This window comes from Oncorhynchus keta, chromosome 26 (assembly GCF_023373465.1).
Source record: "Oncorhynchus keta strain PuntledgeMale-10-30-2019 chromosome 26, Oket_V2, whole genome shotgun sequence".
Lineage (NCBI taxonomy): Eukaryota > Metazoa > Chordata > Actinopteri > Salmoniformes > Salmonidae > Oncorhynchus > Oncorhynchus keta.
In genome coordinates this window covers 18,115,380-18,131,153 of record NC_068446.1, presented here as the reverse complement: position 1 = coordinate 18,131,153, position 15,774 = coordinate 18,115,380, and the positions used below count along the sequence as shown (strand labels likewise).

General features: G+C 43.3%; 1 protein-coding gene across 2 annotated transcripts in view; it reads right to left on the bottom strand.

Moving 5' to 3' along the window:
* LOC118359020 (capping protein, Arp2/3 and myosin-I linker protein 3-like) overlaps positions 1-15,303 on the bottom strand; it is a 48,177-nt gene extending 32,874 nt beyond the window's left edge. For both annotated transcript variants that reach the window (XR_004820584.2, XM_035737159.2), the window contains exons 1-16: positions 15,157-15,303; positions 12,719-12,813; positions 9,756-9,806; positions 9,605-9,664; positions 9,134-9,255; positions 8,919-9,013; positions 6,855-6,925; positions 3,932-4,005; positions 3,703-3,778; positions 3,522-3,610; positions 3,289-3,383; positions 3,103-3,189; positions 2,382-2,491; positions 1,097-1,174; positions 832-908; positions 230-334 (exon numbers count right to left, since the gene is read on the bottom strand). Coding sequence is in view for 1 of the 2 variants with exons in the window: in XM_035737159.2 (XP_035593052.1) it covers positions 230-334; positions 832-908; positions 1,097-1,174; positions 2,382-2,491; positions 3,103-3,189; positions 3,289-3,383; positions 3,522-3,610; positions 3,703-3,778; positions 3,932-4,005; positions 6,855-6,925; positions 8,919-9,013; positions 9,134-9,255; positions 9,605-9,664; positions 9,756-9,806; positions 12,719-12,813; positions 15,157-15,289 (1,418 nt within the window). In the remaining variant the exon portion in view is untranslated. The remainder of the gene's footprint in view (positions 1-229; positions 335-831; positions 909-1,096; positions 1,175-2,381; positions 2,492-3,102; positions 3,190-3,288; positions 3,384-3,521; positions 3,611-3,702; positions 3,779-3,931; positions 4,006-6,854; positions 6,926-8,918; positions 9,014-9,133; positions 9,256-9,604; positions 9,665-9,755; positions 9,807-12,718; positions 12,814-15,156) is intronic.
* Between the last annotated feature and the right edge of the window lie 471 nt (positions 15,304-15,774).

Below are 15,774 nucleotides of genomic sequence, written 5' to 3'. Positions count from 1 at the left end.
ACAGAATGGGAAGAAAATACAAACAATATGTGATAGGTAGAAAGGGTATTGACTTGTTTTACAACAACAAAGACCATTTTTCCTCCTCCTCTGTCTGCAAGTTCACATCCTTTAACTCAGTCTCAAGTGCCATAGTGACCAGTGTGTTGTGCAGCTAAACCTGTCATTCTAGTGAGCTGTAGGTGTGTGAGAGAGAGCAGGGGAGAATAGGAGAATAAGGGGAACTGACCTCAGGGCATCAGGGGGTAGCTTCATAGAGGCCAGGCTGACATGGGTGAGACTGAAGGCCGAGCTGAAGAACTGACGGAACAACGGCAGGGTCTCCTTCACTTTCCTAGGAGAAGAGAGAGGTCAGAGGGAGGTGAACGAGAGAGGAGAGGGAGAGCAAAAGGAGGTATAGATGAGTGGTATAAAGTGGCGAGAGGATTGAGATTAAATGAGAAAGGGAGAGAAAATGAAACTGGCCAAAGAGGAGGGAGCACGTTGGGTCAGATGATAAACAGCTCTGCTTAAATATTCATGAGTCTTATCTATGCAGACAGCTCTGCAAGTTCTCGTTTAAATCGACCCGACACACCCACAGAGAGGAAACACAATGTTCCAGCGGGTTCCCACAAAGCTCATTTCTGATTTCTCATTTGAGGGAGCAACAGAGATAAAGGCAGATAGAGAGAGTGAAAAGAAAAAGAGAGAGAGCAAAAGATGAAGCCTGAGGATTCTTGCCTGAGGATTCTTGCTAAAATTAGTGTTCTATCTTCATTTCAGAGCCTCAAAGCGTTTTTTCTGCCACATCACACCAAATAAATAGTTCATCTCAAATATGTGACTAACCTGTGTGAGAAGGAATTTTTGGAGAGATTCAAGTAGGAGAGATCAGCACAACACCCCCTCAGCAGAGCCCCAAATAGCTACGCGAGAGATGAGAGACAGTTGTGTTGTGCAATTTTAGTGGGAAAGAGAAAAAGATAGGGTTTGAGGATTATAGAGGATGAAAAACAGAGACAGAGGTTGCAAAGGGTGTAGAGAAACTCATTAAATCCTACATTATATAAGTGTGCAAATGAAAATCTAACTCACAGCGCCACTAGATACTCACAGAGTCAACAGCACAGTCAGTGTCAGACAGGTCCAAATGGACCAGACAATTAGGCTGGGAAAGGAAAATGTACAGATTCTGTAGAAAGGGAGAGAAGAGACGATAATGTTTAACTGAGAAACTCACGCATAAGGCATAATCAGTGCGTTTACTTTACCTTTGGTTTGTATACAAAGTGTGAGTGTATGTACACTGAGTTTACAAAACATTAGGAACACCTTCCTAATATTGAGTTGCAACCCCTTTTGCCCTCAGAACAGCTTCAATTTGTCGGGGCATGGACTACAAGGTGTCAACAGTGTTCCAGAGGGATGCTGGCCCATGTTGACTCCAATACTTCCCACAGTTGTGTCAAGATGGGGCCACAGTTGGCTAGATGGGGCCTCCCGAGTGGCGCTGTGGTCTAAGACACTGCATCGCAATGCCTGCTGTGCCACTAGAGATCCTGGTTTGAGTCCAGGCTCTGTCGCAGCCGGCCGCGACCAGGAGACCCATGGGGCGGTGCACAATTGACCCAGCGTCGTCCGGGTTAGGGGAGGGTTTGCCGGCAGGGATGTTCTTGTCCCATTGCGCTCTAGCAACTCCTGTGGCGGGCCGGGTGCAGTGCACACTGACACGGTCGCCAGGTGTACGGTGTTTCCTCCGACACATTGGTGCGGCTGACTTCCGGGTTAAGCGGCATTTTGTCAAGAAGCAGTGCGGCTCGGCTGGGTTGTGTTTCAGAGGAGGCACGGCTCTCGACCTTCGCCTCTCCCGAGTCCATACGGAAGTTGTAGTGATGGGACAGGACTGTAACTACCAATTGGATACCACGAAATTGGGGAGAAAAAGGGGTAAAAAAATGTTTTGATAAAAAAATAACATTTAAAAAAGACAAATAACAATAATTAAAAGTTGGCTACATGTCCATTCTTGATACACACGGGAAACTGTTGAGTGTGGGGAACCCAGCAGCGCCGCAGTTCTTGACACAATCAATTGCGCCTGGTTGCGCCTGGCACCTACTACCATACCCCGTTCAAAGGCACTTAAATATTTTGTCTAGCCCATTCACCCTCTGAATGGCACACATACACAATCCATGGATCAATTGTCTCAAAACTTAAAAATCCTTCTTTAACCTGACTCCTCCCCTTTATCAACACTGATTAATGTGGATTTAACAGGTGACATCAATAAGGGATCATATCTTTCACCTGGATTCACCTGGTCAGTCTATGATAAGAGCAGGTGTTCCCAATGGTTTGTACACTCAGTGTATGCGTTTATGTGTGTGTTTTCTGACCGAAGCGTCCTCCCCAGACAGGACCCCAGGGTTCTTGCTCAGGTCCAGGTGCAGTAGAGAGTTGGAATACTCATCACTGGAGCACAGAGCTTGAGACAGAGACACCACACCTGAGACACACAGAGAGAGTGAGGGGGAAGCCATGAGAGATGCATTCAGCTAGCTAATGCAGGTTTACCAAAGAGGGGGGGGACACTTCAGAACATTTTGAATTATGTGATTCTCACCTACATCTGTCAGTAGAATCAGACTGTGTAAGCGTGTGCAGTATCATTCTTAATTCAATATTCGGTATTCAAACTCTCAATAAGTGTGGGAAGTAATAGAGAGCAGGTCGCCTGAAAGATGGTTACCATGGGGACACATTGTAAATTGCGAAGCTGCTGTACAGTAGAAACAAAACCTGAAAACACACTGAGCTGTTCAGGGGGGACTTACAGGAGGTACAGAGGTTTATATCACCTCCGCTATAAATCTAGCATGCATGGCTTTAGTGGCCTGTTCAACCAGCTGTTGCAGCTTCATAAAACCCAAATGTAGTCAAAGGTGTTCATGAACTGATTCTCCAGCTGACTCCAACTGCCTGGTATTAATGTCAGGGGGCGCTGAGGGGATGTGTATGCTTCCGTAACATGGAGGACGACAGGGAGGTGGGGCCTTCTCTCTGGGTGGGGCTGGTAGAGAGATTGAGAGATGGAAGGAGAGACGAAGCAGTCCAAACCTTTGGAGTTAAGGGAGGTCTTGGAGAGGTTGAGGAGACGCAGTCCTTTGCTGAGACGACACACCTGCTGGATGAGGTTAGACACACCTACACCGAAAGAGAGAGACAGAGGGAGGAGAGATGTCACTAAAACAGAAATAGGCAAATGTGTGAGTCTAACAGGAAAATAAGGCATCTGCTTGGTACCTTGGTTGTCCAATGTGTTGTGTGCCAAGTTCAGAGAGTGGATGACAGAAGCAGGATTCTCTGAGAGCGCAACTGACAGCTTCTGCGCAAAGTCACTGAAAGATACACAGTATAAAATACACACATTTGGACAAAGACACAATGACACAAACAAACACTCTTTCTCTTGTTCGAATACTCTTCTTATTCATACAGAAAGAGTAAGAGATTTTTGTGAAGAAAGGAAAACTCACGATTTGAGACCAGCATTCTCCAGAGTGAGCTCTTCCAGGCTAGAGGACTTACTGAGTGTGTGCAAAACCTGCTCACTGACCTCTGACCCCTGAAATGAAAAATATCTTGTGTCATTACATGCTTATAACTTCTTTCAATGACCATTGAAACGGAAGGAGATACAGACAGAACGATACTTACTATGCGTAGGTCCTTACAGTATAGTTTGGTGAACCAGGTGTTGTATGCCATTGAGGCCACAATCACTGCCAAGTCTCTGTCACAAACACACAACAGTAACTGTATCGAAATGGGTACATTTTTATAATACCCTCGAAATTAATTTAGCAACTGGATTTGTTTAGGCTGCAGCAGCATTCATTTGATAACGTCTGCTCTCTTTCTTTTGCTCCCTCTCCCATTCTCTCACCTGCTCTCCAGGTGGCTGAAGTCCACTAGGTTAAACTCCCTGTTGTCTTGAGAGTGATAGATAGTGTCCACATCCTAGGAGCAAGATAACCCATGAGTCCACTTGCTATAGTATATTACCCCCTCATTTGAAAGTGCAGTTTTCTTATTTTTTTCACCTTCAGGAAGTATACACACACCTTTCAACATTTTGTTGTGTTAGAGCCTGAATTAAAACTGTGATTAAATTGGGATTGTTGTCACTGGCCTACACAAAATACCCCATAATGTCAAAGTGGAATTATGTTTTTATACATTTTTACTCATGAATCAAAAATGAAAAGCTGAAATGTCTCGAGTCAATAAGTAGGTAGCCTATTGGGAGCCTAGTGTTTAGAGCGTTGGGCCAGTAACTGAAAGGTTACTGGATCTAATGCCTGAGCTGACAAGGTAAAAATCTGTCGTTCTGCCCCTGAGCAAGGCAGTTAACCCACTGTTTAGAGGCGAAAGAAAGACACACCTATTTAGGCGAGGTGCTGGCCAGCGGAGTGGAACACTTAAAACAAATTAAGGAGAGCCGCACACTCTAGGAGCTCAGGTGCAAAAATGTCATGTCCAACGTTTCGACAGACGTGTCTTCATCAGGGTATAATGACAAACACTGCGGGGTGACGCGTTTATAGTGTCAAAAAACACACAGATGTCTGTAAACATGGCTGGGTGTGGCCTGATATCATTGGTTAATTCTCATATATTAAAATAGCCAAAAACATAAATGGATAATTTTTTATTTATACCTTTATTTTACTAGGCAAGTCAGTTAAGAACAAATTCTTATTTTCAATGACAGCCTAGGGGCAGAACGACAGATTTGTACCTTGTCAGCTCGGGGATTCGAACTTGCAACCTTTCAGTTACTAGTCCAACGCTCTAACAACTAGGCTACGCTGCCGCCCCGGATAGCGTACGATCATAGATACAATTTGGCTCCATAAGCCTACAAACATTTACAATAGCAACATCACAATAATCACAAGAATAGCTTCAGATCAAAGTCCACGTTGAGACCGAAGGGATTAAGGGTCTTTAAATTAAAGATCCAGACAGCCTCTCGTTTTAACAATAAATTGTCGAGGTCACCCCCTCTCTCTAAGGGAGGGTGACATGTGCGATGCCAATATAACGTAGAGACGAAATCGAATGGTTGTCTTCCAAAAAGTGGGCCGAGCGGGTGTTTTGAAGGATTGAGCACAGCCATTACACTAGTAGTTTCCATCCAGTAGGGGGCGCAAATACACGTTGTGCAGGGATATCTTGGGGTGGTAAATCAGAGTTTACCAATTGATCTCTGAAGTTTCTGCCCCGCGAGAATACGACCAAGGGAAGTTCCAAAAACACATTACCGATACTATCATCGGATCTTATAATGTGCCCAAAAATATATATATTTGGCATCTGAGCTCCTAGAGTGTGCGGATCTCCTTTAACCCACTGTTGCCTGGGCACCGAAGACGTGGATGTTGATTATGGCAGCCCCCCGCACCCTCTGATTCAGAGGGGTTGGGTTAAATGTGGAAGACACATTTCAGTTGGATGCATTAAGTTGTACAACTGACTCGGTATCCCCTATTCAACCCCTTTGTTATGGAAAGCCTAAATAAGTTCAAGAGTAAAAATGTGCAAATCACATAATAGTTTGCATGGACTCACTCTCTCACTCTGTGTGCAATAACAGTGTTTAACATGACTACCTCATCTCTGTACCCCAAACATACAATTATTTGTAAGGTCCCTCAATCGAGCAGTGAATTTTAAACACAGATCCAATCACAAAGATCATGCCTCGCAAGGAAGGGCACCTAATTTGGAGATGGATAAAAAAACGCAGACATTGAATATCCATTTGAGCATGGTGAAGTTATTAATTACACTTTGGATGGTGTATCAATACACACAGTCACTACAAATACACAGGCGTCCTTCCTAACTCAGTTGCCGGAGAGGAAGGAAACTGCTCTGGAATTCAACCATAAAGCAAGTGGTGACTTTAAAACAGTTACAGAGTTGAATGGCTGTGATAGGAGAAAACTGAAAACATGCATCCTGTTTGCAATAAGGCACTAAAGTAAAACTGCAAAGAAATCGGCAAAGAAATTAACTTTATGTCCTAAATAAAAAAAGTGTTATGTTTGGGGCAAATCCATCACAACCATCACTGAGTGCCACTTTTTCAAGCATGGTGGAGGCTGCACATGTTATGGTTATGCTTGTCATCGGAAATGACTAGGGAGGTTTTAGGATAAATAGAAACGGAATATAGCTAGGCACAAGCAAAATCCTAGAGGAAAACCTGGTTCAGTCTGCTTTCACTGGTAAACAAATGCACCTTTCAGCAGGACAATAACCTACAACACAAGGTCAACAAGGTCACAAGGTCAACTATACACTGGAGTAGCTTACCAAGATGACATTGAATGTTCCTGAGGGGCCGAGTTACAGTTTTTACTTATATCAGCTTGAAAATCTAAGGCAAGACTTGAAAATGGTTATCTAGCAATGATCAACTACCAAACGTGACAGAGCTTGAATAATTTTTTAAAGAATAATCCAGGTGTGCAAAGCGGTGAGAGACTTACCCAGAAAGACTCACAGTTGTAATCACTTCCAAAGGTGATTCTAACATGTATCGCCTCAGAAGTGTGAATACTTACGTAAATGACCTATTTATGTATTTGAATTTTTCTATATTTTTTTCAAACATTTCTTTTCTCTCATTATAGGGTAGCGTGTGTAGATGGGTTGAAAAATATTGAATCCGGTTTTTGAATTCAGGCTGTAACACAAACGAAATGCGGAATAAGTCAAGTGGTATGAATACTTTGTGAAAGCACTATAACAGTCCAGGGCACGAACACACAACAGGACTCTACTCCCAGCACTCTTACCCACTGCACTTCCTCCTTGCAGCTGATTCCATTGTAGTCACACAGGGCAGCGTAGGTCTCGGAAAACCCTCCTGAGACGGACAGAGAGGAAGAAAAATAGATGATGGTGAGAGAGGAGGGTTTTAACCTTTTACTGCATTGGGCTAAATAGGGGTCACGCAGAGTGTTTCTTGGGAGTCTTAAACAAATCTACTCTGAAACAAAACTATACACCTCACACACATTGTTATTGGCTTATCAAAAGAAGACACCTGTACCATGTCAGATATAGAGTTGAAATGTATTCCATTTTGAGTTTGCATCCCACTATTACACTTTATGTACTATACATCAAGAAACTGACTTGAAATATAACAAAACCAGTTTTTACATTGCAGAATAATAGTGAAGACATCAAAACGATGAAATAACACGTATGGAATCATGTAGTAACCAAAAACATGTTAAACAAATCAAACTATATTTGAGATTTGAGATTCTTCAAAGTAGTCACCCTTTGCTTTGATGACAGCTTTGCACACTCTTGGCATTCTCTCAACCAGCTTCATGAGGTAGGCATCTGAAATGCATTTCAATTGGGTGTGCATTGTGGAAAGTCCATTTCTGGAATTTCTTTCCTTCTTAATGCGTTTGAGCCAATCAGTTTTGTTATGACAAGGTAGGGGAGGTATACAGAAGATAGTCCTATTTGGTAAGAGACCAAGTCCATATTATGGCAAGAACAGCTCAAATAAGCAAAGAGAAACGACAGTCCGTCATTCATTTAAGACATGAAGGTCAGTCAATACGGAACATTTCAAGAACTTTGAAAGTTTCTTCAAGTGCAGTCGCAAAAACCACCAAGCGCTGTGATAAAACTGGTCTGATGAGTCCAAATTTGAGATTTTTGGTTCCAACCTCCATGCATTTGTGAGATGCAGAGTAGGTGAACAGATGATCTCCGCATGTGTGGTTCCCACCGTGAAGCATGGAGGAGGAGGTGTGATTGTGTGGGGCTTCTTTGCTGGTGACTGTCTGTGATTTATTTAGAATTCAAGGCACACTTACAGTGGTTCCTCAATTAAACGTTTTGAGATTAAGCCACGGAACTTAGAGGTAATTTGTGGTATAGTACGTTACCCTGCATCAGTGCTCCATTGCTCCAAACCACCGCAAAGGGGAGTTAGACCACTGATTATGCTTTTGGGTCCAATGTGTCTCTACCTGACAATGAATTGGCGATTTGAACCAAATGGAAACTGATAATTGTGCACGACTTCAAATTTGAATTTCAATTAACTGAATGATGAGGATGAAGGTATACTGCAGTATGACGCAACTTTTACAGGAAGAACCACTGTCACCAGCATGGCGACCACAGCATTCTGCAGCGATACGCCATCCCATCTGGTTTGCGCTCAGTGGGACTATCATTTGTTTTTCAACAGGAAATTGACCCAACACACCTTCAGGCTATGTACTTTGAAGAATCTGAAATATAAAATATATTTGGATTTGTTTAAAAGTTTTTTGGTTACTATATGATTCCATATGTGTTATTTTGATGTCTTCACTATTATTCTACAATGTAGAAAATAGCAAAAATAAAGAAAAACCCTGGAATGAGTGGGTGTATGCAAACTTTTGACTGGTACTGTAGAAACACTGGATATTCAGCGTAAAAAAAAACAACAATATTTTTATTATTTAGGGTATGATTAAAAATATTAACAACATTCCACCCATGAGGCCACTAGAGGGAGATTTGGTTATTTGGCTGCTGGACAGGGGTACAGAGCAGGTGTTTGTTTCACTGAGAGAGAGAAAATAGAGATGACGTGCAGTGCAATTACCCTACGTTTACAATGTCTGTGTAAAAAGCTAATAATGAACTTGAAAATATGTACTGCATGCAGTGCAGTGGGTTTCTCTACCCATTTGTCACTTAATGAGGACCTGCTTTCAGCCTCTCATTTCAATTTACTCAACAATTTCCTGTCTGTCAATCATCAACTAGAATCTGTCTCTTATGCAGTCTGTATATCTGTGTCCGTCTGTCTTCCTGCCTGTCTGTGCATTTCTTACCACAGGCCCTCTGGGTTTCAACAGACGTCTCTGAGCTGGGGGAGTACTTCCTGCTTCCCTCAGAAAGGTCACTGTCTGAATGACAGATGGAGGGACTGAGAAAGAGAGGGGACGCGTTTCAGAAGGGACATAATAGCTAACATTATTTATAATTTTGTCTGGGTTTCAAAGCTGTCAGGTACAGGAGTCTATGCTGCCTGAAAATAGACACTTACGAGAAAACAGAGTTGTTGAATATTCTGGACAGGGCAAAGTTAACGTGGCTGACCACATGACTGAGGTGGTCACGTGACTGAAGCCTCAGGGAATAAGTGGACTTGTCCAAGTCTATGACGACCTGCATAGGAAAACAACAACAACATCGTTTCAATTAATAGAGTGATATACGGACCAGTGATTTTCGGCATGATGCCAGATAACTAAGTTAATTGCAGTAAATATCCAAGCAGAGACCGAATTGCTGTAGCTCTGCTTACATGAATTAAGATCCTCATACAGTATCTCCATATTGTAGATTAGATTAACTGATTTGATTGATTGCTCAGATGTCGAGATGATGTTGATAATAGGCCGACTCCATTGTAAATCTGTTCAAATAACTAATGAGTTCAAATTAAAGAGGCCACATGGACGATGCACCAACGTGGCCATTCAAAACCTGAGTTAATCTGACATATGTTACTCGCCTGAAACTCTGGGTGACTGTTCATGGCTCGGATCTCCAAGAAGTTAAATGTCACCTCAATCTGTAATAGAAATTCACGTTTGTTAACATAATGCTGAGAGTTTGGTGTATGGTAAACGGTAGCTAATGACATTAGGGATCATTATGGCTACCTTTGTTGGAACCTTGGCTGTCAGGAAATAGAGTCTCCATGTTGTGAGGACCTGAGTCAGACGGAGAAACATTTAACAAATGACATCCATACTGAGCAAAAGTTCACTGCACATTCAAGACTCACTATGGGCATCCAAGGCTCTCGTGGGTTGCCATGGTAATGGAGAGAGTGAAGTGAGGAGTACTCTCTGTATTCACCTATTGATCTGGGCAGGAATCTTTTCTGCCACAGCATCATGCTTTGATGGGCTACGCTGTATGCTGGGGATGATTGCATTCTCAGGATGTGTATTAAGATGGTTTATAGAAATGGTCACAACAATAATAGTTCCATAGGGAAGTGATTTAAAAGCACCCACATTCACCCGTCTGCCCGCATACACACACACCCAGGTGTACTGTACACGTTCTCACACACATACAATCACCTTCAGCTACAAACACAATCTCTATATACCCTATTCTCGTGCTCCTGTCTCCATCTTTTAGAGGAGAGAGGAGAGAAATATTGCTACAGCACAGTTTACACTTTTTTTTTACCGGATAAACAAACAGCAAATATGTTTCAGTTACTCTCTCCCTCCCTCCCTCCCTCTCTCTGACTCTCGTCCTCTGCTCTTTTTTCTGCTCCTTCGCTCCTGATCATTTGCTCCTTCATCTCTGATGCCCCCTTTAAACATCTCCCCGAGGAGGGACGGAGGAACATTTCTCTCTTCTGCCTTTCTCTCTCTGGCTATCTTTCTCTGCCTCTCTCTCTCTCTCTCTCTCTCTCTCTCTCTCTCTCTCTCTCTCATTCGTTCTCTCTCTAGAAACACTAGCTAGTACAGTATGCCTTCTTAATAAAATGCAGTCATTTAATTGTGGCTACTCATCAGAGCCAAACACTTGCCGGCAGCCACAACACCCACACACAACAACAGCAAACCACAAAGATGGTATCTGAAGTTACACAGAGAGAGAGGGAGAGAGAGAGAGAGAGAGAGAGAGAGAGAGAGAGAGAGAGAGAGAGAGAGAGAGAGAGAGAGAGAGAGAGAGAGAGAGAGAGAGAGAGAGAGAGATAGAGTGAGTGATTGTGTAGAAAGAGAGACAGCAACAGCAAACCACAAAGATGGTATCTGAAGTTACACAGAGAGAGAGGGAGAGAGAGAGAGAGAGAGAGAGAGAGAGAGAGAGAGAGAGAGAGAGAGAGAGAGAGAGAGAGAGAGAGAGAGAGAGAGAGAGAGAGAGAGATTGAGAGAGAAAAGAGAGAAAAGAGGGAAAAGAAAGAAAAGATAGAAAAGAGAGAGCAAGAGAGACTCCTGCATTCCACCACTTCAAAGACACTGTGTCTGAAGGAGTTAATTAAAACGTGGGGATTGTATCACATTAACGTGATGAGTTGGGCGGGTGGGTATACTGGGTAGGAGGTGGCAGTGGATACAGTGTGTGAGTACTGTACCATATGAGTATATAGAAGTAAATCATGCTGATGGTGCAGGAGAGAAGGGGAGACAGTTTCCCCCAGGAGAGAAGTCCTTATCAAAGTCTTCCAGATCAAAGAGACACACTGCACGCATCATATAATTATGTGTCAGTTTTATGTGTCTGTTTCTGGAGAAGAGATGATGCCTGTCTTTTCTTATTGGCTTGATAAGGGGGTAAGGCAACTGTTATACATGAATAAGGTACTTCCAGTACCTGGTTAAATAATTCACAAGCAAGGAAACCAAAGCCTAACTTAAAGTACATGACATGGCCTCAAGCAAACCTGATGGGAGAGGAAGACGAACAATGAAAAAATAACCTACCAGCCTGAACTTGAACCTACCTTAAATCATTAACTATCGCTCAGGCTTTATCAGCAAGCCCTACTCTTAACCCAAACCCTTCCCCAAGCTTTACCTTGACCGTTTAAATCCTAACCCTCTCCTCAGCCTTAATCTAAGCACCATAGAGACTAGAATTCCAGATAGATACCCTACTCTAGTTCAGAGTAAAAAAGGAACCATTTAGCAGAGAGAGATTGGACAGTGAGTATTTAATGGATAACATTGTCCTGGCAGAGAGACATAGTCCCTGAATATCAATGGGTGCACAAAACTCTTCCAACTCGTCCTATAATGAATCATTAAGCAGTCATCGGGGGAACGACTCCCTGCCAAGGCCTAGTCTGCCCAGCTGGGGGTGTGAGCTCATTGCCTCATCAGCTGGTAGTTTTCAGGAGCACAAAAACATTAAAACATTTCAATGCAGTTTTATGTGGAATTGTTAGTACAGTCTCAGTTATTTGGTTGTTCTATTTCTTATACTTTTGCCTATTTTCTGTACTTACATAGGTTGGGATCTATACACTTAAGAGCTCACTGGCCCAGATTTAGTCCTATAAGCTGGCAGGGCTGCAGCTCCTCTATTGAAGATTTCACATCTTTGCCCCATATTCTCTGATGAAAGCACCCCAGTATCAAAGGCAGAGGTCTGCCCGCGCCTGGCACTGCCTCCACCACCAGGGTCTCACAGAGACAGAGCCTCAAACAGATCCCTCCCCAAACTGATGCTCTTACAGACCTGTGTGTCCTACATTGTCCCACCTACAATGCCCAGACAGGCACAGCCGACATGGGAAAGCAGCATGTCAACTCAATATATTCATGGCATGTGGCCAGTCTGGCCATAGCTTGTGTTCAGTCTGCAACTGACCATAGTGATTAATTGCACTTCAATCTTGCCTATGTTGCATCATGTCTCTCCTAAACCAACCATTAGGTTTCCATCCGATGTCTTGTGGAGGAATCCTCCACTGCATCAGACTTGTCTTGAGGTAGTGAGGGACGGAGTAATACTGTGTGTGGATGGCCTGGAGAACTCCTCTATATCAATGGATCAACAATGATCTTTGGGAATACCACCCATTCCGCAGCCAGCGCATCAATATAGCAAATGTTATTTTCACCAGACAAAGTTATTCAGATAAAACAGGACTCACCAGTATCCGGTCCTCTGACTTGCCATTTTTGGTGTCAAGCTTAATGCCGCGTATAAACTTGATGGATGACTTGTCAACAATCTTCCTGATACTCTCTGTAAATATAAAAACCATCCCCATGGTCAGATACACACTAATACACACAACACACAAAGCAAACATCTCACACACACAAATGACACACATCAACCAAGTACACAGTACATCAGAACTGTGAAAGAGATAAGCTTGACCTTTGAGTGCACAGCCCTTTCGTCATACAACTGTAGACAGACCAACCGCGTCATTTAAAACGTACACCTGGCATTTCATAAACAGAGGGAGATAAAACCATTGAGTCTCCAAAACCGTTGGATCTTTCACTAAAACGTAAATAACAGTGTTGTTTTCCATGGCAGGCGCACAGAAATGGCCCAATAAAACAGGGATATGTGAGCGAGGACAGAATGAAGCCGTAAAATAGAGAGCATTTTTTTTATATATATATGGAAGCCAGAGCTGGAATACAGTACTTGAGGCTGGTGAGACTGGATCCAGACAAAAAACGGTCTTCTCCTGTTTGTTGTTTTGTATTTGTTCCATTATTATCTGTTAATTGTCTTTTATTATGCATACTACAAGCACTTTTGACTTTTCATTTTTGCTCATCTAATAATCCCCAAAAAACAACAAACAACTTCTTATTATTAATTGTGTGCTTCATAGGCGAAAACCTGCAATCGCATTCATTCTGTTATTAATCCAATTCAGAATACATTGCCAGACAATATTTTCTTCCCACACAAACAACCTTATGTGCACAATATGATTACTACCAGCCACCACATGGATCCTCTCTGCTCAAGTGAGTCTCAGTCACCGATGCATTGATGTCACATAGAATCCCAGTCAGAGGTGTGACCCCCCCCCACCCCCACCCCCGCCAGACACCTGCAGATAACCTGGCTTGGCCTGAGGACATCCCCTCACAGACAGACATGCACACTCACGTAGAGAGTCACCATCAGAGAGACAGGGGCGAGGCTGAAGAGGAGGACACGAGGAGAGGGTGAGATGGTGAAAGGTATCAGTTCATGGATAACCAACCATCCAAAGCCCTGAATGTGCTGTACTTCGCCTGTGGCCAATGCATGGTCAAATAAGAGAATGCTGCTGAGTCTGATTGTTCTGACGGGATCCTTAGAGTAATGTTCTGATGATAATGAAGAAGATGATGATCTTGAACACCATGATGACTGTTTAAACATAGATGGTATTTTGGCTCTGGCCACTTGGAGTCTGATGCTATATAGCTGTCTATCTGAGACAGAGGGAAGTGGCTGGCAGGTAGGTGAGTGGATTGAAAGGCAGGGATTCCAACTGAATTAATTATCACAGTGTGGTTAATAGAGCCATTAGGAATAATTATCTCAGCAGAGACTCCCTGCAAACGCGAGCATGTGTGTGTGGTGTTGGTTAGAGGGTGAGAGTGTGTGTGTGTGTGTGTGTGTGTGTGTGTGTGTGTGTGTGTGTGTGTGTGTGTGTGTGTGTGTGTGTGTGTGTGTGTGTGTGTGTGTGTGTGTGTGTGTGTGTGTGTGTGTGTGTGTGTGTGTGTGTGTGTGTGTGTGTGTGGCTAGGTAGGCCTAAGTGTGTGTGCCAGCGTGTGTGATGTAGGTGTGAGTGTGCGTGAGCCTGTGTGTGGTCTGATGGTGTGAGTTTTCTGAGAATTGTACTAATGAGAAGTGTAGCATACAGTGTCCATCTCTGGCTTGTTCAATAAAGGGAAGTGAAGAATAAATGCAAATTGTTGGAAAGAAAATGCATGCTGCTCCCCCTCGCTATCTTTCTTCACATTCACTCACTCACTCTCTCTCTCTCTCTCTCTCTCTCTCTCTCTCTCTCTCTCTCTCTCTCTCTCTCTCTCTCTCTCTCTGTCTCTCTCTCTCTCTCTCTCTCTCTGTCACACACATACACACAGCAGACAAAGAAAGACCATGCTCACTGCCAACACGCTGAGAGGGTAGCAATTCCTATTCTTACAACCTGGCATGAAATTCTGAATGCAGATCACACCATGAGCGAGTAAACCCACGCGTGATGCACACGATGATTTTCACAACGCCCCTTTTCCTATGGCCCAGGCCTGGGGATTTTACATGATCTGCCTGCCTGCTGTGCTTTTATCGTAAATCCTGTGCAAGCAGGATGTCTTTTGCTTTACATAATTTTCGAACTTTAAATGCTCAAATAATGCAAAGCACGTTTAGCCTAGATGATGACATATAAAGAATGACACACAAACCTTGGTGGCAACAAGCATACATGAAAGAGGTGTTGCTTATAAACCCCCAATGCGCCTGTTCAGTCGCAGACTGGGAAAAGCCAGAATCCGTACGCGTTACAGATGATGATGATGATCGAGATAATGGGAATAGGAATAATGTTGATATTTTCCCTACCTGTAATATCCCTGCTCACACTGACGAAACAAGAGGCAGTTACGTCTTTAGATGCCATGTCTCTCCTTCCTCTATTACCGCCCCTTTTCCTTTCGCAATGATGGACCGAACGGATTGCTTCTCTCGGAAGCATTCCACCATCTGACTGCTGCTAAACCCGCTCTCAGAGTATAGTTTAATGTGCCAACGTGAGAGAGCGCGCAGCGGTGGAAGGGAGGAGGGGAGTTGGAAAGAGACAATTGAAAGAATAGGAGATACATTGGGAAAGACGATTTGGTGGTATGAGAAATTGTTGGAACTGTGAAACTAATACTGATCAATAGATGATCAGGAGGATAGTGACGCTACTGATAGAAATAGCGGTAACACGTTTCAACACAATTATGCTACGGATGGAACACTATAGTGGTTATATATGGCTTCCAAATCAGAGGTTGCTGTATGTGATGGGGACACTATTTTCAAGCCACTTAGATTTTCGTAGCAGGTTAGGAAAACATGTTTGCTAATCCTAACCCTTTCCTAACCTTGACCTCAGTCTCCTAACCTGCTACATGAATTACCCTAACCTGCTAGAACAAGTCATTTCGGGATCGAAGAGGGGTGAAAAGAGTGCTT